Source organism: Syngnathus typhle, linkage group LG14 (assembly GCF_033458585.1).
Source record: "Syngnathus typhle isolate RoL2023-S1 ecotype Sweden linkage group LG14, RoL_Styp_1.0, whole genome shotgun sequence".
Classification (NCBI taxonomy): domain Eukaryota; kingdom Metazoa; phylum Chordata; class Actinopteri; order Syngnathiformes; family Syngnathidae; genus Syngnathus; species Syngnathus typhle.
In genome coordinates, this window is record NC_083751.1 from 10625870 (window position 1) to 10653783 (window position 27914).

General features: G+C 47.1%; 4 protein-coding genes across 8 annotated transcripts; 2 read left to right on the forward strand and 2 right to left on the reverse strand.

The window, feature by feature from the left end:
- Positions 1-574: 574 nt before the first annotated feature.
- Positions 575-2039, reverse strand: lg14h8orf82 (linkage group 14 C8orf82 homolog). Of its 3 annotated transcripts, XM_061297732.1 has the most exons (4): positions 1722-2036; positions 1529-1588; positions 1403-1451; positions 575-1234 (listed from the first exon to the last, which is right to left on the reverse strand). In XM_061297732.1, exons 1-4 carry the CDS (start codon positions 1767-1769, stop codon positions 765-767), a joined length of 627 nt encoding a protein of 208 aa, XP_061153716.1. In that variant the 5' UTR covers positions 1770-2036; the 3' UTR covers positions 575-764. The 3 variants fall into 3 exon arrangements, with proteins under 3 accessions (XP_061153716.1, XP_061153717.1, XP_061153714.1); XM_061297733.1 differs by lacking the exon at positions 1529-1588 and having other exon boundaries at positions 1722-2039; XM_061297730.1 differs by having other exon boundaries at positions 1529-1836.
- Positions 2040-2243: 204 nt separating this feature from the next.
- On the forward strand, positions 2244-5884 carry si:ch211-191a24.4 (uncharacterized protein LOC100150331 homolog). 3 transcript variants are annotated; one of them, XM_061297727.1, is made up of 4 exons: positions 2244-2404; positions 3899-4001; positions 4092-4216; positions 5016-5884. In XM_061297727.1, the coding sequence occupies exons 2-4, from the start codon at positions 3901-3903 to the stop codon at positions 5672-5674; spliced, it is 885 nt and encodes a 294-aa protein (XP_061153711.1). In that variant the 5' UTR covers positions 2244-2404; positions 3899-3900; the 3' UTR covers positions 5675-5884. The 3 variants fall into 3 exon arrangements, with proteins under 3 accessions (XP_061153711.1, XP_061153713.1, XP_061153712.1); XM_061297729.1 differs by having other exon boundaries at positions 5081-5884; XM_061297728.1 differs by having other exon boundaries at positions 2274-2404; positions 3899-4216; positions 5081-5884.
- An 896-nt stretch (positions 5885-6780) lies between these two features.
- LOC133167140 (PH domain leucine-rich repeat protein phosphatase 1-like) lies at positions 6781-15088 on the reverse strand. The gene is made up of 17 exons (XM_061297720.1): positions 13187-15088; positions 12776-12972; positions 12522-12647; positions 12267-12415; positions 12013-12159; positions 11487-11717; positions 11114-11316; positions 10983-11043; positions 10809-10904; positions 10375-10530; positions 10100-10300; positions 9809-9971; positions 9555-9685; positions 9361-9477; positions 9078-9272; positions 8761-8998; positions 6781-8511 (listed from the first exon to the last, which is right to left on the reverse strand). Exons 1-17 carry the CDS (start codon positions 14778-14780, stop codon positions 7444-7446), a joined length of 5073 nt encoding a protein of 1690 aa, XP_061153704.1. The 5' UTR covers positions 14781-15088; the 3' UTR covers positions 6781-7443.
- Positions 15089-16199: 1111 nt separating this feature from the next.
- tns3.2 (tensin 3, tandem duplicate 2) lies at positions 16200-27596 on the forward strand. Its single transcript, XM_061297721.1, has 16 exons — positions 16200-16514; positions 17086-17816; positions 18097-18239; positions 18759-18849; positions 18928-18996; positions 22543-22699; positions 22797-23158; positions 23279-23362; positions 23474-23605; positions 23720-23815; positions 24678-24755; positions 25037-25114; positions 25203-25371; positions 25457-25525; positions 25830-25859; positions 26674-27596. Exons 2-16 carry the CDS (start codon positions 17237-17239, stop codon positions 26813-26815), a joined length of 2280 nt encoding a protein of 759 aa, XP_061153705.1. The 5' UTR covers positions 16200-16514; positions 17086-17236; the 3' UTR covers positions 26816-27596.
- The last annotated feature ends 318 nt before the right edge of the window (positions 27597-27914 follow it).

Consider the following 27914-nt stretch of genomic DNA (forward strand, 5'->3'; position numbering starts at 1 on the left):
TACTGGACGTTAAATGCCGTATTGGATAATAAAAACTTACTTCTCTTCTGGGAGGATAAACACTAAAGAAAAAATTGGAGCTCGGGGTATTTGTGAACGTTGCTGTCAACAAACTCATTCAAGCATGCCATCATCATCAATATTACTAATGACTACGACAATGAAGGTTACGCAGATCAATTAGAAGTTGTTCCGCGAGTTGACGTCGCCCCCTGCTGGTCGTGCAATGACGCAGGTTGAGCTGTAGTGACCTTGCTGATATGAAAAGTGAAGCAAGCGGTGTAATGAGTAATCAGTCGGAAAAATGCATAATATGCTCAGCCAATCAGAAGAAACTTGTCTTGGTGAATATAAGCTTTTTAGACCCTCGTGCTAAATGTTTTCATTGTGTTCAGATTTGAAGGCAACCGTTTAACAAGTGCAGTTCTCTAATCCCATAATTTCTCTGGAGCAGGCAGTGCTTGCGTGTTCGCACTGGTATTGACGCTAACCACTAAGCTGTGTAAAACGTCGATACAAACAGCACTTGACATTTGCCACGTCGTGTCTTGCGAAATAAGTGGGGAACATTCGCTAACATTTCAAGTTTAATTTGGTCGTTCGCTAATATTTCAAGTTTAATTTGCTCATCAATGTCACGGGCCTTGGCAGGGCTCATTAAATTAACAAACATTTAACAATTCTTAGTTCCAGGATCATATGAATGCTTGAAATGCCAAACCTTTATGACTGACATGTCACTCAAGTGTCATTATATCAGAACATTACAGCCCTCCACCTCGGCTGTCTTCTTCTGTGGCAAAGCTTCTGGCCAGCTCATTGCTTAGTGTGTACTGCTGTTTCCTCCATAGGAAGTGCGTGGGCGGTCCTGACTGAGCCTGCTCGGAAGCGTAGCTAAAGAACGGGCTGAGCTCGATGGCCAGGGATGACCTCACCAGCCCAACGCCGCCCACTCGCTCCAAGCAGGGGTGGTAAACTCGTCCACTGGTTGGGTGCATGTAGAGTGCCTCGGGCTTGAAGTCCACCGTCAGCTTGTCTGCGCCACCACAGAACGACAGCGAGTCCCGGTCACCGGTAGCGTCCTGCAGCAGCTGCGTGAAGACCACCGGTCGGTCATCGCAACGCAGGAAGTTCCTCTCTCGCCCGCACGGGGACAGGAAGGGGAAGGCGTCCTCGTAGCGTCCGCTCTGGTTTAAACGGAGGCGACTGAAGAAAAAGACTAGGAACTGTTTGTCTGGTGAGACAAGAAAAGAAATACAAACCACCATCACATTAAAAAAGACCCAAGTTTTAAGATAAAAATGCGCAAGCAGATATACGTCGACAGCAGACTTGTCTCAGGTTGTTTATATGTTGTACATTTCTAAACAACGTCAGATTCCAGTATCGAACTCGCCTCTACCTTTGAAACAGGTGACAAAATTCTTCACTTTGGTGTCATCCAGGAACAACTGCAAAGAAGGCCGCAAGCCAAAATGAAGAACATCTCAAAGAACTTTGCATGAGAAACAACCGCCGCAACTGTCACCTGCCCTTGGTGGTCAATGTAGTAGAAGTATTCTCGGATGCGTGGCTCGGGGCTCTGACCCTGCACGTACGCAGCGGCTGTTGTAAGGCTCTTGTAGCCGGTGGGCGTGCAGCGTAAAGCGGCCACACGCTGGCTGACAAGCACGGCACTTGTCCGAAGAAACAACATTAGCTCAACCTCAAAATGTACTTACACGACTAAGAGGGATCCAACGTGAGATTCGGTGTGACCAGCAAGACATGCAGAAATACTCTCATAAACAAACTTCAACTTTGACTCATGGCGTAACCCGGAAATGTTTATATGTTCGTTTTATGTTGACTACCGCCACCCAACGGTCCAAATTGGTATAGCGCTATCGTGCTGTAAATTAAATTTGTGCGTAAAACAGTGTAAGAACATCAATGCTGTGTGGTGAATAGACATGGTATCAGATTTTGTAGATTTGTACATAAATGTATCTGAACATGAAATACAGTGCTGTCATGTTTTGACGTTTACATCTGGCGGAAGATTTGTTTCACAGTACAAACGAAACAAACTATTTCCCTTAGGTGGGTGGCTAGAGCAAGAGCGAAACACAAGTTGCGTCAAAAGTGACGTACAACTTCGCTGACTTTTTTTTTTTGTCATTCACTCATTCACGCACACACACGCACACGTAGCTAACATATGTTTAAACGCCTAGGACGCTGTGTCGTACGTTAACGGGGTTGCCATATTGAACGTGAAAACCCAACCCCTCCCCATCCCGCCTCCTCTTCCGGGCAGGGTGGGGCACCCTCCACCTTCCTTCTACCTTACCTGGGCTCGCTTCATACGGGACGCCGTAATGGCGAAATAGTTTCACTTTTCCTCGCGGACACCAACTTTACAGTGAGTTTGGATTTCTGACAAGTGCTAAACGCTGAGCCACCCACATTCGATTTGGGACACTGTTGACAGCTTTGAGTTTCCAGTAATTGATTTTTGGGCAGTGACGAGTGTTTCCGAGTGGGGCGATTTTCGGTGGAATACTTTTTAAAAACTTTCTAAAACGTTTTCTTGTAGCGTAGACGTGAGCCGATTTCGTCTGATAAAAAGTTTTGACGCACCACCACTATTGTTTTAGTGGGGTCTTTAGATAAGATCACTTCAGGTGGTCGTCGCTAGCCTCTCACTGTTGTTTGTAGGTAGAGTTAAGAAATGTCGGGGGCGGAGCCAGGTTGCATGGCAAGCATACAGCAGATCAGAGTGGATGCACCTGCTGTTCCTTTTACAGCTGATAGCCATAAAGTGGAGCCTCGGTTTTCGACCACAATCCGTTCCAGAAGGCTGTTCGAGAAGTGAATCGTTCGAATTCCTAATCAAGTTTTCCCATTACAAATAATGGAAAACAATTAATCCGTACCAAGACAAAAAACACCATATTTTACAACATAAACTGCGTAAATAAGTGAGTCGGTAATGTATAAATAAATAATAAACTGAATTAATAGCGTAGGCTAGGCTGGGGAATCTATTGCTGTATCTGTAGGTACTCGCTTGTGTTTCATTCTATTAGTAAAAATATATTTTTAAATTGTGAGGGGAAAAAAGCACATCAAGCCATTTTTTTTTTATTTACCAATGAAAGACAACATTTCAAAGATCATGTGAAAGAAAACGTTTTCTTAATTTCAAAAAACAAAAAAAACCTGCAGAAATTCTAATGGAAGATAACATACAGTATACGTACTGTATCAAAGTTCGTGTGGATCGAGCTTATTGTCGATTTTGCCATGCAAAACTCCCGCGCCAACTCTGACACACGCATACCGGACTCATATTTTGCAATTAATTATTTTTTAAATTCAACCGTTTTGCGTACTACTTTCCTCTTTTTGCCATGATCAACTTTACTGCTCCCACTTGCTTCCTTTGGAGGCATGATTAGAGTTGATGCAATCCTCAGAGTAACGAGAACGTAATAACGAACGGAGTCAGTTGGCGTGCAGGTCCTCTTGGTCCTCTCGCGAGGTTCGATGACCAAAATTTCGTCCGACATCCGAAGCAAAAAAATCTCGAATTTTTTGTTCAAATACCGATTTGTTCGAGAACTGGGACGTTCGAAAACCGAGGTTCCACTGTACTTGCAAGTTCTCTTTCACAAAAGATATACACAGTATGCCATTTTTAAAAACTGATTTTTCATGTCAAATGAGTTACTCAGTTATTGGACACAGAAATAACGGACCAAACTAGCCATACTAATTTAGTTAGCACTGTATGTGAGTTAATAATTGACTGTCTCTAAATTATAGTGATTGCTAAGCCAGAATAAACTCAAGTGAGAGCGGCAACGTTTTTCCTTTCTCTTCAAAGTTTTTTGGTGTCCTTTTCATTTCCCAGCAATGAGCCAAGCACCCCGGTCCAAGCCGGGCCACAGGGAGAGAAACGGGGACCACCGACAGCCCCGTGACCCACGTGATGGTGACCGCTCATCAGCTGACTGGCGAGTACAATAGAAACTTTCATTTTTGTTGATAGCAGCGCAAAAGACTTGAACGAATGGATCCCAGTTGTGTTTTTTGCCGTTCTCCAGGTCATCCTCCCGACCACCGTATTACGACCGCGATCCGGACCGCCGCCCAGCTCACAGCCATGAGCGTGACGGACCGCGTGTTGAGCGTAATGACTCCAAATGCACACACATGTGCTCCAGGAGAGGTGAGGCTGTCTGCGGAAAGGATTCGGGGCTTTCTCCAAGGCATGCTTCCATTCTGGTTTCTGTGACTCAATACCGTCCAACTGGTTTTCCCACAGATTTCTTTGTCATGTGGATGAGGTACGGTACAAAGCTGCTGCCGAGGATGCAGCATATGCAATAACTACATGGGTTAGGGCAGGGGTGCCCAATACGTCGATCGCGATCGACCGGTCGATCGCCAAGCCACTGTTGGTCGATCGGGTGATATTAAAATGTTTTAATTTTTATAATATATATATATATATTTTTTAATTAATTAATTTATTTATTTTTTCACACTTGACGCGTGTACAAACAACAGCGCTAACAACACAACACAAACACGCTAGCTCGCGAGTTCCCTCCAATTGTCAGAACCCTGTTTTTTCTCTTAAACTTAAGAAAGGGTATAAAAATGAGTGGGGCAGCTCGCCATAGTAAGAAGTATCACTTTCATAGGGAATGGGAGTAGGACTTTTTTATATATATATATATATATAATTATTTATTTTTTTAGTGGGTAGATCTTTGTGACTTGGTCAGTTCAAAAGTAGCTCGCGAGCTGAAAAAGTTTGGGCACCCCTGGGTTAGGGCTAGGGTTAGCGTTAATAGTCAGGTTAGGGTTAAGCCTAAATCGGGTTAGGGTTCAACGACTTGCCGTGATCAATGGCTCAAAGGATTTTGTAGATAATAACTAGACAGTCCCTCTCACAAATGCTTCACTTGAGTAATTCTCAGTCACAGAAACTCGATATCCATGCCAATGTATTGTGCCTTCAGGTATCGTTTTGATTTGCTCGGTGCTGACCAATGGCCTGGTCCTGATCTGCGTGGTTGCTGCGCAGATGGTGACGTCGGGCTTATCCTCCATGGGCGGCCTGGGCGGCATCAGCATCAACTCCAACTTCAACCTGCAGGGCACGGAGCTGCAGAAGGTGCGCGAACTAGACATGCACTACAGCCAGATGAGAGCGCCGGGCATCTACGGCGGCATCGCCTTCAGCCTGACCATGGGTGTGCTCTCGCTGCTCTTTGTGGTGGCGGGCAACAAGCCGCCCCACCGTCTGTCCCGCAAGCTTCTCTACGGGGCGCTGGCGTTTCAGGGCGTGGGGGCTGTGGCCTATGTGGTGGCCGTAGCTCTCTACCTGCACTTTGTGATCGGTGTCAATGCCACTGACGTTTGCGTGCAGCGCGAGCGGCTGTACGCCCGCAACGGCTACACCTGGATGAACTGTGACGTTGGCGGAGCCGATGCAGCCGTGGCTTTGTTTGGACTCATCACGGCCATCCTGTACACCGCTGGCACGGTGCTCACCTTCCAAACCATCCGTTGGGTGAAGAGCTACTTGAAGGAGCATAAACGGCGCCATGCGGAGCCAAAGCAACCCAGATCAAATCAGCAGAGGACCCCCCTCGGGGCCGAAACCACCGAGGTGTGACAGACCGTTTGGATTTTGCCTCCTCCTCCATTTAACAAAGTGATCGTTTAACATTTGTGTTGTGGAACTCAGATCGCTCGTTTGACTTTTTGTAAGTGCATCAGGATACCTTGTTTTATGTCATCGTGCAGTTTTAGCATTTTTAACCGTTGTTTTTGAAATGCACACATGCTGTGCTTGATTAAAAAGGAAAACTGAGAAAGGATCAAATTTGCATTTATTATTCATATTTGGTATGTTCAAAGTTACGTGTGCGTCATCAACTTTAAAACGTTTTTAGTAAGGCTTTTTTTGGAAAAAAAATTACTATGTATAGAAAGGCTCTTTTATGGAAAATAAAAAGACCATGTACAGTAAGACTTTTTTGATAAAACAATTTGACCATGTATAGTAAGATTTATGGAAACATGACTAAAGCTTTTTTAAATTTAAAAAGAAAAAATGCATATATAGTAAGGCTTTTTTAAATTAAAAAATTTTACCACGTATATTAAGACTTGTTTTTATGAAAAAAATGACCATGTTTATAGAAAGGTTTTATTAAAATAAAAAAAGACCACATATAAGTTTTTTTTTTAATAAAACAAGTTAACCATGTAGTAAGACTTTTTTTTAATGAAAAAAATGGCTACGTATACTAAGGCGTTTTCAAATGAAAAACAAAAAGACCATGTAGTATAAAAAAATAATTTAAGCAAAACAAATTGACGATGTATAATAAAACTTTTTTTATGAAAAAAAAGCGGCCATGTATACTAAGGCTTTTTCAAATGAAAAATAAAGACCATGTAGTATAAACTTTTTTTTTTTTTTTTATAAATCAAATTGACTTTATAGTACTTTTTTTTATAGTACTCTTTTTATGAAAAAAATATCCATTTCAAATAAGGTGTTTTCAAATGAAAAATAAAAAGACCTTGTAGTATAAACCTTTTTTTTCACCGTCGATGATGAAAACGCGCCCTGCATTGCATGTCTTGCGTGTTTGTTGAGGTAGGCTTTCTTGAAGACTGCATTGACTACTTCTGTACGGTAGGTGGCGGTATGCAACAGCGAAAATAGAACATGAATTCGGCAAAACAGCAACTCATTAAGAGGTCAGAAAGTTAATTTGAAAACATGAGTTTATTTAGAAAAGTAACTTTTTGTGCAGTTGAAATATATAAGTTCAGATAACATTCAATGTGCTGGTTAGAACAAGAGTATCCTCATCTTCAACATTCATTCACCACGGCAGCAAACCTCAGAACACAAACGTGGAGGAACAGCCTACTGAAATTCATACGTATATAATTAATTTTTCTCTCAGAGAAAAACTGCCTGCATTGGTGACCATGTCACTTGAAAGTATTAAACTCCTAGGAGTTAGTTAATATTGTACTAACTCTGACAAATGAGAGACCAAAAGTTATGACAGAATAGTTGGAATATCCACAAGAGAACTCGGCGCTCAACGTACCACAAAACAAAAGATGAAACAGAAAAAATATATAAATTCTGGCAAAATATTCTCAATACCCTCAAGTCGAAATTCTATTGGAAAAGCATTTACAATGCTTCTGAAATGTAAAATGCTGTTGAATACAAGTGTTACAAAAATTGCATTGCATCTTTGTTGCGCACTAAGTTAACAGTAGAAAAGAGTAACATTGACTTCTTTTAAATAATCTCTCGTCCAGACCAACTGGAATCCTGTGAGGAACCAGCGCAAATCAACGTGGACTCCGAGATGACCAGGTGGCACAGTGGCAGACTGGAAGGACTCCGAGTTAGAGCGGTGTAATGTACCGCTCAGTGGGTTTCTGGTAGGCGGCCGCTTGCTGGTTGCGAGTCTCCATCTGCTGCTGTCGGATGATCTGCTGCACTTCTTCCTCCAACTCCGGCGGAATGATCAGCTGGTCATCGGGGTCTGGCTGAGCGGAGGCGTTAAAGTAACCCCCTTGCTTCTTGAGCGGGGCGTCCCCCGCCTCCTCAATCAGGTCTTGGTTCCTGCCTTGGCACGCCACAGAACCGTTGGCTCGAGCCCGCCGGCCCAGAGGGCTGTAGCGGGTCTCCCCGCTGAGGCAGGGGGAGGGTGGCGTGACAGGGGGAGCCCAAGACTCATGACTGGAAGCCACACTGGGAGGAACACGCGTGCCACGCGGTGGGGGGCCGTGCAAACTGTGGACATCGGCCTCGACCTCCAGTCGGCTGCCGTTGGAGAAAACCCCCGGGATGGGCTCCTCGTCCTCGCTGTCAAGCCCGTTGTCGGACGACTGCCTCTGGAAGCCACCGCTTGCGACCCAGCGCCCGCCGCTTCGCCCCAGCAGGCTCAAGTGGCACGACGGCGGCTCGGCTTGCGGCGGATCTTCCGACGACACGGTGGAGCCCACCTCGCTGCTCAACTCTGACGCACTGAACTCGCTGCTAAGCTCGCTGACGGTTCCCGAGGAGGCCAGGGGAAGCGCCATTTCGCCGCTCCCCAAGTAGGGCTGAGCGTGCGCGCGTGCGCCCAGACCGGGACTGTGTGGCGGAGGCAGAAGCTCGCAGAAGCAGCAGCAGTCTTCGCTAATGCTGAGCCGGACCACCACGGCGCTGAGGCTGTCGGAGCAGCCGTAGCTTTGAGCCAGCGTGACCAGCTTCTTGGCGGCGGCCAAGGCGTCCGGAACATTCCGGACCGCTTCCACCGCCTCGCCGGGAGACAACATGTCCCACAGGCCTCGGCTGCCCAAGAGGAAGAACTCATCCTGTGGGGTGAGCATCACCGTGGAGACGTGTGGCCGGGGGGTGACGGACGGACACAGGAAGGAATATCCCATCATTCTGGTGGAGTCAGTTATGCCGTTGACTTTATTGTCCTGCAGAAAGAGAAGCACAAAGGCCCGAGTTAAATGCGCAATCTCAGCTGCAGTTGATAATTGGTTTCCATTCTGGTCTCATAGCTCCGCTAACTACGTATGCTGTGTTGCCGTTTACATGGAGGATAATACGGAGAGCCTAACACTCAAAAGTCGAGGCACCAAGCACGCCTAGAACAGACTGATGAAAAAAAACACAATGACAAAGTGTAGGAGCCCCAAAATTACGAGCGCACAGTTGAGGCTCACCTCTGTGATGATGGCGTTATGTTGTCGGACCCTCTGGCACTCCACCTCTTCTCGGACGGTGTGGATGGCCGAGAGCGGCACGGCTTTTCCATCTCGGCACAAGACGGCTTGGCATCTGCCCACGTTGGCGGCTTTCAAAGTGAAGCAGCCGCTGCGCTCGCCAGGAGGCGCGGGGGCATGTCTAATGTGACACAACGCCGCCGATCCGCCCAGCCTTTGGCCCGCCGTGCCCAGTTTCCTAGGGAAGATCGGTACAGAAGTCACGCTCAGCAGAGCACAGCTGCGGAAATGTTGGCTGTTGCCGACCGAACGTCTACCTTTGCATGGTGAGGAAAGTGTTGGTCATGTAGTCTCCCAGGCTCGGGCCTCTTTGGAGCTCCTCGGCTAACACGTCTCCCATGGTGCACTGCAGCAGGTAAGGCACCTCAACATTTCTGTCGCCATCAAAAACGCCATACAGTGCTTCACGGGCTCCACAGAAGGTGTCCAGAGCAAGCGCGGCCACACACAACCTGCCAGGAACAAACAAGTTCTATCCAGCTTTGCAAGACATGCGTAACATGAAAAGAGAAAAGATGAACCGAGAAGCAAAGGACTGACTTGTTTTTGATTCCGGAGGCTTCCGTGTATCCGTGACTCCAGACTGCAGGAGCTCCGTGACGCTCGCTGGCGCTGGGAGCGGACGGTGACGGATCCACCCTTAAACATCGGATATTACTGCAGAGACACCGTGTGATTTTGTGAGTCTTTAGCTAAAAACGAGAATGGAGGTTTCGTATTGGGAAGATTCCTACTTGAGAAGCTCCAAGCTCTTGTGGTCCAAGTTAAGGCGGGGATTTCCCTTGAGATCCAGCTCCTGTAGTTTGGCGGGAAGTGACTCTGGCAAGGTAATCTCCGTCAGCTCGTTGCAGCTCAGGTCCACACACTGACGGTGAAAACACAGATGAGGTTAGACGCGGCGGGATCTTTGGCTGGCCGAAACCGACGGATACCCAGACGACAACATTTGCATTGCTGACTGGCTTTTCGTCGCGTAGTGAGGTTGAACCTTGATCTCGGGCAGCTGCAGGACCTCCGGAAAGGCGCTGATACAGTTGGAGTGTGCAGAGAGGCTTTGCAGACGGCGGCAGCTCAAGATGGTGGTGGGCACGCTCCTCAACCGATTGCCACTCAGGTCAAGCTCTTCCAGACACTCCAGTTGGGCCAGCTTACTACAGAGCGACAAATAGATTAAACTAAGGAGCTACAACTGGTTTCCAAACATGAAAGTTTTGCGTTGCTAGCAAACAACCAAAAACTCCTCCTGATTGAGTTTGGCTTTTTTTTTGTTTTTGTTTACCTGGCAGTGAAGGCCTGCAGCTGGTTGTAAGAGAGGTGAAGAACTCTGAGGTTGCCATGTCCGCTCAGGAGCGGGACACACGTGTCTGTCAAGCAGTTGTTGGTGACATAGAGCTCCTCCAGGCTGCTCGACGTGTCCTCCGACGGGCTCGCGGCAGGGAGGCTCTCCAGCTTATTGGCCGAAGCATTCAGATAGAGCAAGCTGAAAGCATCAAACGTACAATCGGCATGATAAAGCAAATGAAAAGAAAGGCAAGCGAGGCAGCCTGTAATCACTTCTGGGCTTTGATGAAGAGGTTGTTTGGAAGCTCCTTGAGACAATTGTGCTGCAGGTCCAAGATTTGGAGCTGGGAGGTCTCCGGGCCCTCGCCCAGCTGGCTCAGAGCATTCCAGCCAGCTAGCACCTTTCGGAGGCCGCCGTTGGATAGCAAGCTAGGATGCACAAACACAATCAAGCTCACTCTCTTTGGAAACTGAAAGCTATATCTCACTCAGTCAAAAACAATTTTTGCATTTGGATCAGAGCGGTGCTAAATGTTCTTTGATCGTGTGGCGACCCCTTCACGTGGCTGTCTCCTTCGGCTTGCTTCCCACTGTCACTTAACAAAGAACACTTTGTTACACGTTACACGTAATTGATTCCTTTTGCTTCGGCTATGCGGTTCAAGGCTTGGTAGCGTTTCATGAAAGTATTTGTGTGCGATGCTCACCGCGCGGGCAGCTCGCTCACGAAATTGTGATTGATGTCCAAAAGTTCCAGTTTATTGCTTTCGCATACCCAAACTGGGACAGCACTTAGCTTGTTCCTATAAGAAAACAGACAAGCGTCAACATTCAGCTAAAACCAAGAACATAGTCTCATGCTTTGTAGTAAATCTCGGTACCAGGACAAATCCAGAAGAGTCAGATTCTCCGGAACAGGCCGCACATCCACTTCTTGCAGCTCTGTAATCATGAAGACAATATTGATGAATCAGCAACCTGAAACAAAGCGCGCTTTGCGGCCGCACCGTACCGTTGCGTGCGGCGTGCAGGCTCTTGAGGGCGTGGCCGCTGACTCGCAGGACGGCGAGTCGGTTTCTATCACAGTAGAGAAGCTCCAGTTTGCAGAGGGTGCTGACATCCAGCTGCTGCAAGCCGGTGTCCCTGAGGTCCAGCTGCACGATGTGCTCCAGCTGCTTCGTGTCTCCCAGCGTCACACTTTCAAGCCGGTTCAGCCTGTAGGAGCAGAAAATCACCTTGGAGTGGATTATGCGAACTTAAAGTAGACGGACGGCGCCAAGGAGTGATTTGGACAGATTTCTATTTTTAATCGCTACGGTATAAAGTAGCATCCGAAGCCTACCGCATACTTCAAATTTTGGTCTCCTGAAGGTTTTAACGTTTACCTGAGATCTATGTGGCGGCGAGCGCACAACGGCTGCGGTTCGCCCATGTGCAAGACCGAGATTCGGTTTCCTGACAGGCACAGTTTCTCCATGTCTTTGATCTTCTTCAGGACAGGAGGGATGCAGGTGAACCAGTTGAAAGACAAGCCAAGGTAGACCAACGCCTCCAAGGTGCCCAGCTCAGCGGGCAGTGCAGTCAGGCAGTTGGCGTCCAGAAGAAGCGTCTGCAGGCTGCCAACATTGCTTTTGGGTTAATTGACAAAAATGCAACGTTGCTTTTCCCGCCTCAATTTCTCTCGAAACATGCTACGGTCAACTCTGAGAAAGAGAACTGAAAAATTATCGTCTGACATTGCTACAAAAAAAAACAACCGTGGCCCAGAACACAGCCACAATCAACTATGCTCTGAGAAGCAAATCTTTCGGCTGACCCTTTTTAATCATAATAACTAGCAGTGAGAAAACAAAGATGACTTCATGAATCAGTTTCCTTTTTTTTTTATTGCTTTCAGTCTGGTCAACTTACTTTTGCATGATTCCAACTTCCACAGGAAGGGTTGAAATGTAATTTCCCGACAAGTTGAGCTCAGTCAGTGACGTGAGGTCACATACGGCCAGTGGGAACTCTGACATTGCGTTATTGGACAAACTCAGGGTTCTCAGTTTACAGAACCTGCAAGAGCCGCAGCGCTATAATCAATAATCTCATGACGCGTTGCGTGTTACTTTAGGACAAGCAATCTGGACATTTGACATGCCGTCAAGGTGCTGCAAACTCACCTGGTAAGTGCTGAAAGCCCTTTGTTCATAGACAAGAAGTTGTTTTTGAGATAGAGATGTGTTAGGTCCTGACTGTGAAACAGCTGAGTGGGCAACTCCTCCAGACTGCAGCATGACAGGTCAACAGAGTTCACCCGCTGGGACGCAATCTGACTTGGCCAAGGACGGACACAACGAGCAGGGTCAATTGTCTACGATCGTTTTCAAAGGACGCTGGTTTGAAAGGAGAAAACATTTGAGAAGGTCAAGCCTCACCTTGGAAGCGGTTCTGTGCCAGGAGAGGTGCTCGGTGTAGGACTCATAGCTGATATAGTAGGTCTGGCTCTGGGGACCCGCTGAGCTTAGCGCCAAGCAGTGGCTGTGCCTCTTCACCTCCTCCACCTGAATCAGGAACATTTTCAAATTGCATCTCTATACAAGTTTCCCAAGCGGAAGCAAAATAAAAAAAAATAAAAAAAGATGCAAACGCTTTTTTAAGCGCGTCACAGACGACAATACGGATTGCATACCTTGCCTCCAATGAGAGGCAGCACGTGGATCTTGCCCGTTTGGGCGTGCTTGACGGACGACACGAGAAGGCAGGTTCCGCTTAGCGTGACCTGCCGTTTGGACCAGCGATTGACAGGCAGCACCGGCTTCCCTTTGCGCACATTGAATACCCCGGAAAGCTGCACACGCTCTGAACCGCCCGCACTCCGAGGCTTTCCTGTAGAGGGACCAGGGCTCATTACTAGAAATCCCAGATCCCACTTTTTTACCCCTTAACCAAATTTATGTTGGAGTACTCGTCGAATCGTAGCACTGACAAAAACATTTCGGGAGGACAGAGTATCCAAGTATGCCTCCACAACAAAAATTAAATCAAATGAAAGGCATAAATTAAAAGAGCAAAACATCAACTCTTTTTTCACAGTACTCACCAAAGTAGAAGCAAATGAGGCTGCCAATGCCCGCATTCATTCCCTCCTCTTGGACCCTCCACGGGTCTTCAAAGCCCAGGTTGCTCAGGTATTCATTCAATATTTGTAGAGGTCTCTCGTCGTCGTGCAGACGTCGCACAACGCCGCCATGCAGCTGGACAAAGAGCGCTGGAGTCGGACTGCTATTGATCTGCTCGGGCCGCCGTCTGCTCCCCGCATCGATCTCCGGGTCGAGTCGCACCGACGCTCGCTCACTTGTCTGAGAGCTGCTGGAGCATTTGGAGGTGGCTTTTGCCAGTTGAGGTGAATTCTTGCCGTCGCCGGCGGCAGCCTCGCTGGCGTCTCCCAGCGAGCCGATCGGTCGCTTTGGAGCATTTGAGAGATATGCGGTTGAAGGTGGGTCTGCGGGAGAATCACCAGCTGAGCGTGTCGGAGAAGAAGTGAGCTCCAGCTCATCGGACGAGCTCTCAAACGGATCGGGTCCCTCTGTGGCACTGTCACAGTTTGGGCTCAATGCCGGCGAGTCTGTAGGCAAACCTGCGACTTCACTGAGGGAGTCCTGCTGCGGCATGCTTTTGGGTCCTCCCAGGCTGATGTCCTCACAAGTACTGGTCTCCAAATCTGATCCAGAGTACGCGCCACAACAATCGCTTGCACTAAAGTTGACTTCCAAGCCAATGTCGTTCAGGCAAAGCTCTGATGAAGAGTTAGTTGCAATTGAATCATCTAAGAAGAGATCAGACTCAAAACATGGTTTCGCCTGGCTGTTAAACAACAGAGCCTCATTTGCTTTTGTCTTCACGTCTGTGGGATCTGATCCAGCACTACGCGTGTCATCAGTCTGTCCATGAATATCTTTCTCAGTTGTTGTCTGGCAAGTGACTCTTAAGACACCCTCACTCTTATTTGCTTCCAGCTTGCTGACCACCTCTGCGGCCAGAGTGTCTACTGTGCACAGCACTGGCCTTGGGTAGGTGGGCAAGAGCCAGTCATGGACGTGAATGCAACCCCTTCTCAGGTCCGATCTCACCCATCCCTTGTCGGAGGCCAGGAGCTGCTTGGATTGCTTCTGCCTGAGGAAGGTTTTCCGATCCAGACTCAGGGTGCTCAGCGGAGAGGCTGAAGGGGCGACGCCGGCCGCCTCGGCGGAAGACGCGCTGGGAGAGGAGCTGCTGGTCGGCGGGCAGCCCAACGACAGATTCCGCTTGTGCCGCTGCCGTCTCTTGCTCAGCAACGAGTTGCTCGAAGTGCCGCTGTTGGCCGATGTAAGGCTGTAAATGTTGCCCGTCATCGCCGAGGGCATGTTGATGTTCTTGACCGCGCCGCCAATAGCGTTAGCAACTTGGTTTTGGTAGATTCCATTCCTGATGGCAATCTGCAGAAGGGAGGTGGCCGCCAGTCCCTTCCCTGTCAAGAGTTTTGCCTCGGCGCCTCCAGTCGCCTCGTCTTCCCCGATGGATGGTCGCTTGGCAGCAGATAGCGCCATAAATCCGCTCGATTTGGCGTGAGCGGCGTCATGATTACACTCTGGCGTCCACTGCGGTGTTGGCGAAGTCGGAAGAGCGCCAGACTCGTGTTCCTTCACACGTTCCATCCCCGTGAGGCGCAGTTAGCGACAGCTTGCAGGTGGAGAGAGCTAGCCTTGGCTAGCGTCGAGCTCTCTCCGTTAGCCTAGCCTAGCCCAGTCCGGGTGCTGCGTGGTTCTGGTAAATACCTCGTTGGGCCACATCATCCCATCGTTGCAAGCGACCGTTAGGTAAGCGGCGGGTTGAAGATTTTCGAATGCGGTCCTAGTTTGTTGCCATGGAACCCAGCACAAGAAGGCGAGTCAGGCTGTCCTGCCTGCAGACGGATGAGTGACGGGCGGCACGGCAGGGCAGGGCGGGTCCCAGTGAAAAGAAAGTGTGGTGCATTCAGTGTCGCGCCGACGCTCGGAAATTTGCTCGTGTGGGGAAAACAGTGACGTGGCACAGCAGGGAAAAAAAAGAAGAAAGAAAAATCTATATTTACTTATTATTATTAACATTACAAAGATTTTTTTTGATAGTCACACCAATAACAAACATCAAAACTAGAAACATCAATGAAGTACATCAAGCATTGCTCAAGTTTGACAAATCCCCAGGTGGGGCCACTGTTGCGCTACAATCTTGCAATGTGGCGTCTCATCAGAAAGTAAGTTAGATTTAAACTTGACAGGACTTTAGATTGTAGTTGCAGTGTGGTTAAAATGAGAAACTGTGCACACTTTCAGTGTGTCTGCCTCAAGCTGTTCAAAATAGTCATTTTTATTTCAACGGGGATATACACCTGCTGTTATTTGGTCTTTATATTTGACATCTGCAGTGAAGATCAAAGCATTCGCGAGCAAAACTTGTGTGGTCCAAGAATGGACTAGTGTGGCAAACTGCAGCAGAGGCCTGCTCAAGAATGTTGTTTTCGACCACAGGTGGTTCTACTTTACCCCCTCAGCCCACCGTGAGCCCGCCTCGTCTCGTTTCTATCTCCTCATCGACACTGCACACTCAAACACTGGCTTCTTCTGCGTTTATCAGGCTCTTCTCGTGCCTTTCAGGTTCAAGTTGCAGGTTGCAATTTGTCCGCCCCCCCCCCCCCCCCCCCCTTCAGTACACAAGCCACTTGAAAGACCGCCCCCGTGTTTACATTCCCTTCTCCATATTTGAGTAGCTCAAGGCCTTTACACAGCATGCTGTTTCCTCATTGATGACCTCATCTGTGCAATATAATGTTGTTGTTTTTTACCTGGTTGAATATGTGATGTTGATTGAACACTGGGTAGATGGTCACCCTTTAACCTCACTCTGGCCCTGAGACACCAAAAAGTATGAGCGCATAGTTACACTTTGCAGATACCTGTGTCAACTGAGGCAGGATGCGGGGTAGGAGGGGGGGGGGTGTACTCGCTGAGCTGGCCCTTTTCAAAACGGCGGGGCCAGTGAAGGCGGAGATTCGTGGGGACGGACGGAGGAAGCAAGGAGGACGCGTAGTAAGGACATGGGTGGTGGAGAGACAGGCAGGAGGGGCTGGGGGTGGGTTGCCAGCACCTTAACAGTCACTTATCTGCTTGTTTTTCTGTGCTGACTGCCTGCCATTCAGAACGGACGATACACGAGGAGGAGGAAGGAAGGAAGGAGAGGAGAGGGCACGCCGTCTGAAGCTTTGCATCTCCTTTGCAGTCTGCTTTTACTTCAGGTCCTTGCAAGTCCTCCGGCTTGTCCTCATCGGCTTCCAGCTCGCCAAGTTTGACATCAAGCAGTCCTTCAATAGTTCTGCTCAGTCTGTCGCGAGAGTCCCGTCTCAACCGCAGGTACACTCGTCTGCTATTCTTCGTGTTGATTGTATTTTGTTATCAGAGGAATTCTACCAATTGACCAATGTTGAAAATCAACTTTTCAACGTGCTGTGTTATCTGTACGTGAGCAAGTGGGGGAGATCTTTGACACCATCTGTGAGATCTTACCATGCGTGTCTGGAATTTATTGCCTGTCTGCATTTAAGAGCCTGCACTCACCATATGTATTGTAACAAGAGGTACACGATGAACTTAAAGCCTCAAAAGATTGATCACAAAACAACGTGTGGTATTCCAGCCTCCTTGCATCCCCCCCAAAAAAGTGTTTGGATGGTGTGAGTCTGTTCAAGTTTGACAGTAACAGTAAATGTCGAGTGCCCGAATCATCAACAATCAGCTTGATCTGACCTCGGGCAGATTTTGTGACAGACATGTTATTTGCGTGAAACACATGCACCATGCTCTTACACACACACACACACACACGCACGCACGCGCACGCACACGCACACACACACACACGCACACACACAAAGTTTGTCTGTCTTTGAAGCCTGCAATGAAAGCAACATTTGTGTCTTCCCAGCTCGACTCCTACGGCTCGTGCCCAACAATGACACTCGTTTAGCGGGGCGAGGTCGAGGAGTTATGACCAACAATCTTCACTCTTCTCGCTACGGTGGCCAAATGGCAACTGCCAGCATTTCCTTCAGGTCTTTGTGAAGCTTCTAGTGGTCATGACTGAGCTGGCCGCATGCAAAAGGGGGATGTCGGAAGACGAGTCTTGCTTGGGACAAGCTGTGAATGGAGAGTCCTCATCCAGTGACAGGGAGACGGATATATTGGAAGATGAGAATGACCAAGCAGCTCCTTCATGCAATATTTGCTCCCTTTCTACGGAGAATCTGCCAGAAGAGCCCAAATCAGCCCCTGCCGACTTCACTAACAGCTGCATTCAACAGGAACGAGAATCCAAAAGCCAGTTCGTGTCAAATCGAGAGTTCAGCGCAGAGCGAGAGTCGACTGAGAAGCCGTCCGCATCGCTGGCTCCTCAGGCATCGAGCATAGGGCCCAACAGCGAGGATGCCAAGGCTTGCAGTCTTACACAAAACACGGACACAGAGGCGTCGTCTTCCCAAGAAGCGGACTTTGCTTCGTTGTCTTTAGACATCGATGACTCGATCGAGCAGTTGAACCAACTGATCCTGGATTTGGACCCCACATTCATCCCCGTGCCGACCAGCAGCACCCGCCTGTCACGATCCACCTCCGTCCAAAGCAGCGGCCTCAGTCAGAAAGGAGACGCCCATCTAACTGGTAAGACATCGCGTACTTTGGGTCTGCTTTGACCTACACCCAAACATCACAATCTGAAGTCGATGCAGCGCTTTGCTGAGGAGCTTTCCTTTCGCTTGAACGCTCTTTGTCCCGCAGATGTTCCACCATCTGTTTGTGCGGAGATGCCTTCTTTTGTCATCTGAGTATCTTGATTCTGTTGCACGATTCCATTTCAGAGCCTTATCTGACTGACTGCCTTTTATGTGCCTCCCACATGGCCGTTCTTTACCTTTGGCTTGATCTTGTTGCTCTTTTGCAGGCTGGCAGCAGCAGAAGCAGATCAGTGATGTGACTGACTACTCCAGTTTTTGGATGTGCAACGCGGATTTTCCTGGTACTGGGGAAGAACCTCAAAGATTGGGGGCCGACCTGCTTGGCACTCCCTTCCATTTGTCATCACAGGTAAGCATCTTGGAAGAATCCAGTACTGCATTTTTTCAGAGATGACTATCCAAAACCACTAACAAACAAACAAACAGTAGAATATGAAACAAGTAGAAGAAAAATCTCATGGGGCTCATTTTTATCGGTCTCTCATTTTGTCTGGGTTGACATTATACGCTTCTGTTGGCATGAATAGCCTGCTTGTTTACACTCAAACAGTCTGTACTCACAAACTCACACACACACACGCACACACTCACGCACACACGCACACGCGCACACGCGCACACACTCACACACACACATGCACGCACTCACTCACTCACTCACTCACTCACTCACTCACTCACTCACTCACTCACTCACTCACTCACTCACTCACACACACACACACACACACACACTTACACGCACGCATGCACGCACATCACAAGACTGAAATCTGCTGATGTGTGTGGATTTATTACCCCATAAGACTATGTGGAAAAACAAATTTTGATCCTGGCTTGTCTTTCTGCCTCCTTCTCATATCTGAAGTTTTACTGTGTCGACCACAGCGGGCAAAGCCATCGCTTTGAATCGGTGCCAGCAACTCCGGCCTTTCCGCTGTCTCCTCCGACGCCTTACGGTAAGAAATCATGTCAACGCGTGGGCGGCTGTTGCTGTCTTCGGGAATCTTATCAGCGTCCCATTTCTTTTTTCCCAGTTGAACACATGTCAGAGTTTCCTCATATCAAGACCGGCGGCCGATGGGGCCAATCCAGCTGGACACAAGGTAAACTTTCTCAGGAGCATTTTTGCGTATGCACCAGTGCAAGCATGGAGACAAGATTTTCTGCTTGACTGCTCAGGAAGTTTGGACTCAAACACACGCTCATGGCTGCCAGACAGGGTTCAGGAGATGCCTGGAATGTTGACTTGGCATAACGCACACACACACACACCTGGCAAGGCCGCTGCTGCTGTTGGTGGACAATGCAAACATGACTGTTTTGGGTGAAAGGCAGGCAACGCTCTGGCTTCACTATTGTCTTACATGAATGGAGTAAAGCAAAATCACGTCTGAACATGCCTTCAGCTCACTTGGGACATGATGGTGAAGCATGTGCCGTAATTCATAATCCTTGCGGTATTTTGATGAATCGTGCTACAGGCAGAACAGCTGATGCTGGATGTCTATAAATAGTTTGGGCTGATAAAGGAAGAGCACTGCTGACAGGATGTGCAGGCACATCCTGTTCTGGGAGGGGACGTTGGAGAGGGTCTTTTGTTCCCGCCACATCCGGAGAGACCGGCGGCTAAATTTGCACTTATTTTGCACTTAAATTTGCGGCTAAATCGACTCGAGAACATTCAATCACCAAACCAATTTGAAAGATCGATATGAGGATGGTCGGCTAGGTTGTCGACCGAGTCCTACATTTCTTGTCACCTATAGCTGTTTACTAATGACCCAATGTGACGTGTATGTTGGAAATCATCCGTCCAGAAAAAGTGACGCTGGATTCAGATAGTAGACAATTACTTCCTGTTTACCACTTTAGAGCCAGATGACTGCCTGGGAAAGAATTTGACCCTTCGGGACACTTCCGCTCCCGGTTCAATTATTTTCATGTCGTGTTTACGTCTGATTACGTTCATGGCAAATGACCTGACGGCAATGTCAGAAGCCCTGACTGGGCTCCAGTAAAGTGCCACTCGCTCTGCTGTCACGAGGACAAGCACATTCACTTTCAACATACTCCACATATGCTATAAATGCCGATAAAGTTCCGCAAAAGATGATTGGTTGTAATTTGCCTAACCATGCAAATGGCATTTCTGGAAGTGGATTGTAGGAATATAAGCAGCATCCGTCCGAGTTTAACACGAGCAGATACTATACAAACACTTGACTGTTTGAACCCTGAGCGGTCAAAGGTCAGCAGAAAAGAAAGTCAAGACGCTCGCTACGACTGCATTCACTTCTTGAGATGTTGGACTTGTTGGGATTGACGATGTATTTCTTTCTTTGAGCCGGACAGATGGACTCCATTCCAGTTCATTCCAGTTTATTTCCTTTGTGAGCACAAGGCGCACGTGTTCATGAATGCAACACAGTCCTGCCACCGGCATTGTAGGCAAATTTATGATGCGCTCAGATTGAACGCACAGCAGCAGACGTACTCGCTTGGGCTCTGCGGGCTGTTGTCTCCGTGTCTCCGTGTTTGTAGTGAGCAGAAGGCGGGAGCGGACACGCATGCCCCGACAGAGAGGACCCCCACCACCACCACCACCACCACCCGTTCAGCAGCACGGTTGCCCCCTTTTGTCTCCATTGCCCATAAAAGGCCACATGTCACCTTTGACCCCTGCAATTCATTCTGATTGGGGGAAAGTTCTCCCAGTGCCCAAGAAAGAACAATGCTGAGTGGTCAGTCAGAGGAAGAGGGTGGAGGGGAGGTGGGTTCTCACTCTCCTCCTCCCCTTGCTTCTGTCCCTTCCTCCCTGGAAACCCACGGGTCGAGCCGTGTCACAACAAGGAGGAACAAACAGAGTGCTTCTTTTTCCATCTGGAATTGGCCATGGCCACGCTCCGCTCCAGAGCTTGAGCTCAACGGGGACCGCTTCCACGAGCTCAAGAAAGTCCGCTTGTAGGGAGTTTTTCGTTCAGCCTGCAACTGGAAGCCAGACAGAGAAAGAGGCCAACAGGAAAGCTGCCTCGTGTTGCACATCATGACCGCATCTCTTGGTATGTACAGCATGCGCTCCCGTGTCAGACATTACATTCCTGGTCCTCTTCAAATTCTTCTCTCTCTCACTCTCTCGAGGTAGGGAGGGAGGCATCTTGATTATCACTTTTAATCTCCTTCTTTATGTAACTTTCTTTTACATGTTCGCCAGATGACAGAAGAAGCATTTATTTCATCTGCGCTCCCCCCCCGTTCTTGCCCAAACACGCTCAGCTCCAAAACGCCCACCCAGATGATGTTTGACTCGATCTAGGACACATTGTATACGTATTGATGACTTTACCGTCATGAGATTGATTTTATTATGTGGTGTTGAAATCGGCCTAAGTCCCATCCTTATTTGGAAAGATTCTACTTTTCTTTGCTAAAACAGTTGGAAGAAAGGGAAAAGCCGCAATTATAAGGCCCCATTCTCCGTGATGACCTAACCAGATGGGCAAAGACTGAGGAATTTTGAATCGTCTCAAAAACGTCTGGAACCTTTTTTTCTCTGTCTAATATATTGACCGTTCTCATGACTCCAACTCGAAGTCTTTCAACTTCAACATGAATACAAGCATGACATTGCACGAGACTAAAAACCCATCTCTTGGTATTTGTAATATGATTGCTGGAATGGATCTTCCACTATAGTTTCAGCAAGACAAATTCATGGCGTTATGTTCTTTCATTTGCAGTAACTTTTATCTGTTGACGTTGCGTCCCGTTGGCCATGTCTCTTCTGCGGGCTCATCAGCTGGCTGCAACTTTGCCTCCTGAAAGCCGTTTGTCCAAAGATCAAGGCGGCAGAGCACAATGTGATTTACAGCCGCCATTTGGAGGAGTAGCGCTTTATGCTTTGGATCTTTCTTGGCCTAGTTGCTTCCATGGACTGTTTGTATGCTTTTCTGGGCATGTCTCTGAGGCAGTAGTTGTGATGAAGAAGCATCGGCAAGGTTTGGGACAGAAGCTGATGAAAATGGCATCACAGATGCTCTCCAAGAGGAATCAAGACACATGTAAGATGATGGAGTGGACTTAAGGCGTTGTATCGCCGCTTGGTAACGCTCACGTCTGTTGAAACAAGGCCGCTTTCTAAAGCAAATTCCTCCAACACGAATTCCTCGAATCCAAAGAGTGGTGGGGGTAAAAAGGGTAGGCGGGGTGTGTGACTAGGGAGGGGGGCATGGTCGTGTGTCTGAACAAGGAGCCCTTTGACTCTCTTCGCTGTGACTCATGCTACTCGAGGCCTGCTTGTGGCCTGAGGACGGCTGTGTTCATGTTTTCTGCATGATACGGATTGTTTGAATGTCAACATGTCATCGTGGCATGTTTGAGCCTTCCGCAGCTCTTGTGTTCTGTCAAAATGGATCGTACGTTGCGATGGAACCTGAATGTGACATCTATTTTGAGCTTAACATTTGTCAATCTTCAATTCATTTTTCAAAAGCAACGAAAACATCTTCTTTGGCCCACTTCAAAGTTCACTCTCAAAAAAGAAAAGTTTTCCTTGTAACATTTGACATCCTTTGCAAAGTACTGGTGGCCAGTCAGCATTTTAGCATCAGAACCGAAATGCTAAAAAATGCTATCTTTTTTTTTTGTAATAGATTCCCGAAGTTTCTTGGACAGCGTAAACCATGGCGGCAGCTCTCTTGACGGAGATTTGTTCACGTCCGACGTGTCGGTGAGCTCGGCTTCTTGTCCACGGATATTTGGTTCCACATCTTCTGTGTCATCAAGCGGCCCCCTCCCGCATTTAGACAGGTATACATTTAGCTGTCGTTATATTTTCAATCACAAGAACTTTTAGGATCTTGCTCCAATGCTGAAGCTAATCCCAAATGTCCCAAATGTTCATCAGCTGCTCGCCGCCTCCCGCTTGGCACCAGCAAACGCCGACCTCCTCACAACCCTCAACTCCCATCAAGCGCAGCACACCCAATGCCCTCGCTTCACCTCGGGCGGACTCATCCTCCTTAAATGGCAATCTGGAGCACAGTCTGCTGCAGGCCGTGGAGGACCTGGGGGTCGGTGGGGATGGGGAGCTCCCCCCGCTGTTGCCGGAAAAGAGGAGAGCAGCGGAAGGTGGCGACCTTGGCTCCCGCTTGCCTTCTCTCGCCGGCTTTTCCAGTCCTCACAGTGAAGGCAGTCTCAGCCTTTCTTTCTCCTCACTGACCGCTGACCCCTTCAAAAATTTAAGCCGGACCTCGTCACCCGGAGCAGGTACAAATCTATAAGAGGGCAGCTCCCGTATACTGGGGCACGGTGATTGTTAACTTGAGCATGTTGCAGTTTTTCTTGCAGTTGACGAAGCTTTTCTGTTGCATTTGTATTTGCTTTTAGAGCTTGGCAGTAAGCAGGACACTGTGAAGTTTGTTCAGGACACTTCAAAGTTCTGGTACAAGCCTGACATTTCCCGAGATCAAGGTAAATATCACGTTATTCCCACTCGCGTCCAAATAGTGGAAAAGGTGTCTTGCCATGCAGAGCACGAAGCAGCCCACGACTTATTCTAACTCCCACTTTATCTTCTGATAGCGATTTCCGTGTTAAAGGATAAAGAACCCGGCTCTTTCATTGTCAGAGACAGTCATTCATTCCGCGGGGCGTATGGATTGGCGATGAAAGTCGCAACTCCGCCTCCATCCGTGGTGCATCACAGCAAGAAAGGTAGGCTCCTAATCCGGATCAAAACAAGTGATCCATTTTGCTAAGTTTGGTCAGTAATGCCTGTGTCAATGTTTGAATGAATGTCAATGCGATGGATATTTTGTGTCTTTGCAGTTGGAGATCCATCCAATGAGCTGGTGAGGCATTTCCTGATCGAGTGTATGCAGAAAGGAGTCCGTCTCAAAGGCTGCCCTGACGAGCCGTTCTTTGGTGAGAATAAGAGGAATTGAAAGAATAAACACTGCGTCCCAACTGCGTTGAAATTGGGACAGTCACTTTGCTGAAAGCTGTTACAACGCCAGACCAAAGTGACTGATTTTCGATACAAACATTCCCAATTTCCCATTCCTCCCTCACTCCCTCCCTCCCTCCCTCCCTCCCTACCTCCATCCATCCATCCATCCATCCAGCCAGCCATCCAGCCAGCCATCCAGAAGTCAGTTGAGTGAACTGCTACATTACCAGCAACTGCACTGTACTGTTATGTAGCTCACTAGCTCCCCCGGCTGGTCACTGCTATCTAACACAGCTATCTCGTTCAAACGTCCGTCCATCCGTCCGTCCGTCCATCCATCCATCCATCCATCCATCCATCCATCCATCCATCCATCCATCCATCCATCCATCCATCCATCCATCCATCCATCCATCCATCCATCCATCCATCCATCCAACCAACCAACCATACATACATACATACATCCAGTCATCGGGCAGTAGGCGGGGGACACCCTGAACCGGTTGCCAGCCAATCGCAGGGCACACAGAGACAAACAACTATCCGTACTCGCACTCAGACCTACGGGTAATTTGGAATGTTCAATCAGACTATCATGCATGTTTTTGGGATGTGGGAAGAATCCGCAGTGCCCGAAGAAAACCCACACAGGCACAGGCAGAACATGCAAACGCCACACAGGGAAGGCCGGAGGTGGAACCCGCACCCTCTGAAGTGTGAGGCGCATGTGCTAACTGGTGCGCCACTGTGCCGCCCTGTTCAAACGTTTCTTGTGGTTTTTTTCCCTTGTACTTAATGTTCGTCATAGTTATGTATTCCCTTTTTTTCTGCCAGGAAGCCTTACCGCTCTGGTGTGTCAGCACTCCATCACACCTCTGGCTCTACCCTGCAAACTCATTTTGCCTGACAGAGGTAGGATGAACGCGGATGCCATGTCAAAGCAAGCATTGAAGAATGCACAACTTTATTAAGCTACTCATTGACCCAGTGAGCTAAATGCAGAAAAGAAATAAATAAAATAAATACTAAATAAATAGATATTAATAAATACAAAATAAACAAATAAATAAAATAAATACTAAATAAAAGCAAGTTGTTTTCACTGCACTTTCTGAAATTATTGTAATCTGGGAGACAATATGTGGCTTGTGGGTTTACGTTGGACTTCTTTTGTGACATTTTGTACCTGTCAGATCCGTTTGAGGAAATGAGTGACTCTCCTGCAAAGACGGCAACAAACTCAGCAGCTGAGCTTCTGAAGCAAGGAGCAGGTACAAAAAAAAATATTTGAGTGCATCTCAGGCACGTGAGCTAGCTTGGATCTTTGTGTTGACATGATCTCATTGGTCATTTTGTTAGCATGTAACGTGTGGTACCTTGGCTCTGTGGAATTGGAGTCTCTGACGGGGCACCAGGCTGTTCAGAAAGCTACCACGGTGACGCTCACCCCGGACCCACCGACACCGTCCACTGTTGTCCACTTTAAGGTGTCAGCGCAAGGCATCACGCTCACAGACAACCAGAGGAAGTGAGTGAACTAAATGCTCCAGACGAGCTCAGAGTTCATCTTGTAACATCTCACTTGAACAAAAATGCACGTGATGTCCCTCCAGGCTGTTTTTCAGAAGACACTATGCAGTCAATACCGTCATTTTCTGTTCCTTGGACCCGCAAGGCAGGAGGTGAGTCACGTGACACAACAAGACGGAACATGCTTGCAATCCCATTTCAGGAATGGTCTTGACACACAATAAAGGATGTCGACACATGACACATACGCAAGTCATCTGATGACTGACAGTATTTCGCAACATGTTTAAGTGGAATCAGTCTTCATTGATAAAATCAGCATTTAAAAAAAAATTGAGAAAGGGTTCCATGACTCTTTAACGTCACCTAGCACATGCCTCACATTCTGAGACCGAAGATCATTTGTCTTTCATATTGAGGAATGGCCTTCCCTAATTAATATTTTGTTCCACACAGATGGCCGAGAGGAAGTGCTTCTACAGCAAAGTAAGTGTCTCATCCAGGGACTGGACATTTCCACCTTGCCACGTGATATTGTCGATGAAAGTCAGATGAAAGAAAACCAGATTTGTGGAGTTTTGGGTTATCTCATACATGGTGCCCTTTTTTAATAGATGATTTCCTTTTGTTCTCATGAAGTGTTTTTATCTGTACTTTTTTTAACTCATCTGCACAGGCGTCTGACTATAAGCGTTCCATAAATAATTAGTGTGAAGGTGAAGGCCTTATTCTTCTTCTATTCATCTGATTCACTTCATTACACTTATTCCAAATATTTACGTGAGGATTGCTTGCATTTCTCTCATTTTTCGTTTTCGCAAGATTCGCAAAATTTCGGCAAAATTCCGGCAACGTTTTCCCCATTCATTCTTAATGGCACATTCAACGTTTCACATTTACATCGTTCCTGTTTGAAATTCACATCATTCAGCTCCTTCAAATCACATTGGAGAGGATTGTCAACATTACCAAGATTGCCACGCTTTAAAAAGTTTTGCAAAATGTCCTTTCTCCGATCTAATTTCTACATTTTTCTATCGATCCAACCCGTTCCAACTTTAAACATCATTCTGTCGCATTCCCCAAGTATTTATTCAGCTTCTTCGCCCTCACACGCAATTTCTCCAGAAATTGCAAATTCTAGTTATTGTTGTTTTTATTATGTTTGGACATACAGTGCGAGTTCCCCAATGGGTCAAAGTCATTATCTTTTTTTTTTTTCAGTGAACCCGCTCTTTTGCAATCATTTCAATTCACTCATGTTGTCATATTTCAATATCCTTGTTTGTCTTTCTCGCAGGATATTTGGGTTTGTAGCAAGGAAATCTCAGAGCGAGACTGAAAATATTTGCCATCTGTTTGCTGAACACGACCCGGAGCAGCCGGCCAGCGCTATCGTCAACTTTGTCTCGAAGGTCATGATCGGGTCGCACAAGAAGTGAGGCTGAATGCCAATGTGTCAAAGACATGAAACAGACGCCTTCCAAAAATGTTTTTTTCATTTCTAATACAGTTCTTACTGTATTTATTAATAATTTAATTGCAGTTTAGAATTCAATGGTAGAAATGATTTGGCGGAGATTGCCAGCATTCTGGAAAAAAAACCAAGATTTTTCTCAATAACTGAGCCATTGTTCTGAAGAGCGTGGCAGTGTGCTAACACTGAGTGTGCTGCAAAATGATGCCGCTAGAGAGAGCAAAAGCTAACATGAGGATTTTCAACTCATCAACTGGATGAAACCAGAGCACTCTTGCTAACAGTCGTGTCGAAGAAGTTAGATGGGACACGATAATTATTGTGAAAACTATATATAGTACGTGACTTGTCTTATTGATTGTCAGAACGAGCAATAATAACAAATAACATTATTTCACATGAAAGACAGCCGTCTATAAATTTATTGGCAAAATTAGCCGTTTTAACTTTTCATGTTTATTTAAAAAGAGGACTTTGATGTCTCTAAAACAATAGGGTTTTTTCTCTTTGTGTATGAGATGTATTTTTCTTTGTGTTGACTCTTCTCAAAATATTTATCCATTTATCCAGATATGCTTTGTACAAATGTAGTTTTCCAAAAATGTTCATGTCACGAACTGTATTTTTGTATATACATATTATATATATTCTGTGCATTGACAAATAGATAATGTAACTCAGGATTTATGCTATTATGTCACATGTTTTTTTATGTATTCTGTAGCTCATTAAAAAATCAAGATATAGCTGTGTTGTTTGTTTTGTTTTTCTTTTTATTGTATACGGTAGTTGCCATAATGACATACAATCCTGGAATGCAGAAATTTTCAAAATGCTTTTTTTGTCTGAACTATTTGTAGGTCAGGGCTACATGTTCATTTTGATTTATGCGACTTGGCAAAACAACGACAAACTGAATGCGCGTCTTCCATATTTGCCGTTTTCTTTCAATCTTGAATTGGTGATTTGCAGTTTTTTCGCCGTTAGATGGCAGTAAGTAGTCACCTTCTCGAACAACAAAGTGGAACGTGGATGCTTCAATTCAGTGCTCTTCGAATTGTATG

Coding starts and splice junctions, on each gene's coding strand:
- LOC133167140 (XM_061297720.1), bottom strand. CDS start 14,780: ATGGAACGTGTGAAGGAACACGAGTCTGGCGCTCTTCCGACTTCGCCA. Junction 11,044..11,113: donor CCTGCACGCCGCACGCAACG/GTACGGTGCGGC, acceptor TCATGATTACAG/AGCTGCAAGAAGTGGATGTG. Junction 9,478..9,554: donor AAGAGCTTGGAGCTTCTCAA/GTAGGAATCTTC, acceptor GTGTCTCTGCAG/TAATATCCGATGTTTAAGGG.
- tns3.2 (XM_061297721.1), top strand. CDS start 17,237: ATGACTGAGCTGGCCGCATGCAAAAGGGGGATGTCGGAAGACGAGTCT. Junction 18,997..22,542: donor CCAATCCAGCTGGACACAAG/GTAAACTTTCTC, acceptor TTTTTGTAATAG/ATTCCCGAAGTTTCTTGGAC. Junction 24,756..25,036: donor ACTCATTTTGCCTGACAGAG/GTAGGATGAACG, acceptor TGTACCTGTCAG/ATCCGTTTGAGGAAATGAGT.
- lg14h8orf82 (XM_061297730.1), bottom strand. CDS start 1,696: ATGTTGTTTCTTCGGACAAGTGCCGTGCTTGTCAGCCAGCGTGTGGCC. Junction 1,452..1,528: donor ACATTGACCACCAAGGGCAG/GTGACAGTTGCG, acceptor CCTTCTTTGCAG/TTGTTCCTGGATGACACCAA. Junction 1,235..1,402: donor TTTTGTCACCTGTTTCAAAG/GTAGAGGCGAGT, acceptor TTGTCTCACCAG/ACAAACAGTTCCTAGTCTTT.
- si:ch211-191a24.4 (XM_061297727.1), top strand. CDS start 3,901: ATGAGCCAAGCACCCCGGTCCAAGCCGGGCCACAGGGAGAGAAACGGG. Junction 4,002..4,091: donor GACCGCTCATCAGCTGACTG/GCGAGTACAATA, acceptor GCCGTTCTCCAG/GTCATCCTCCCGACCACCGT. Junction 4,217..5,015: donor ACACATGTGCTCCAGGAGAG/GTGAGGCTGTCT, acceptor TTGTGCCTTCAG/GTATCGTTTTGATTTGCTCG.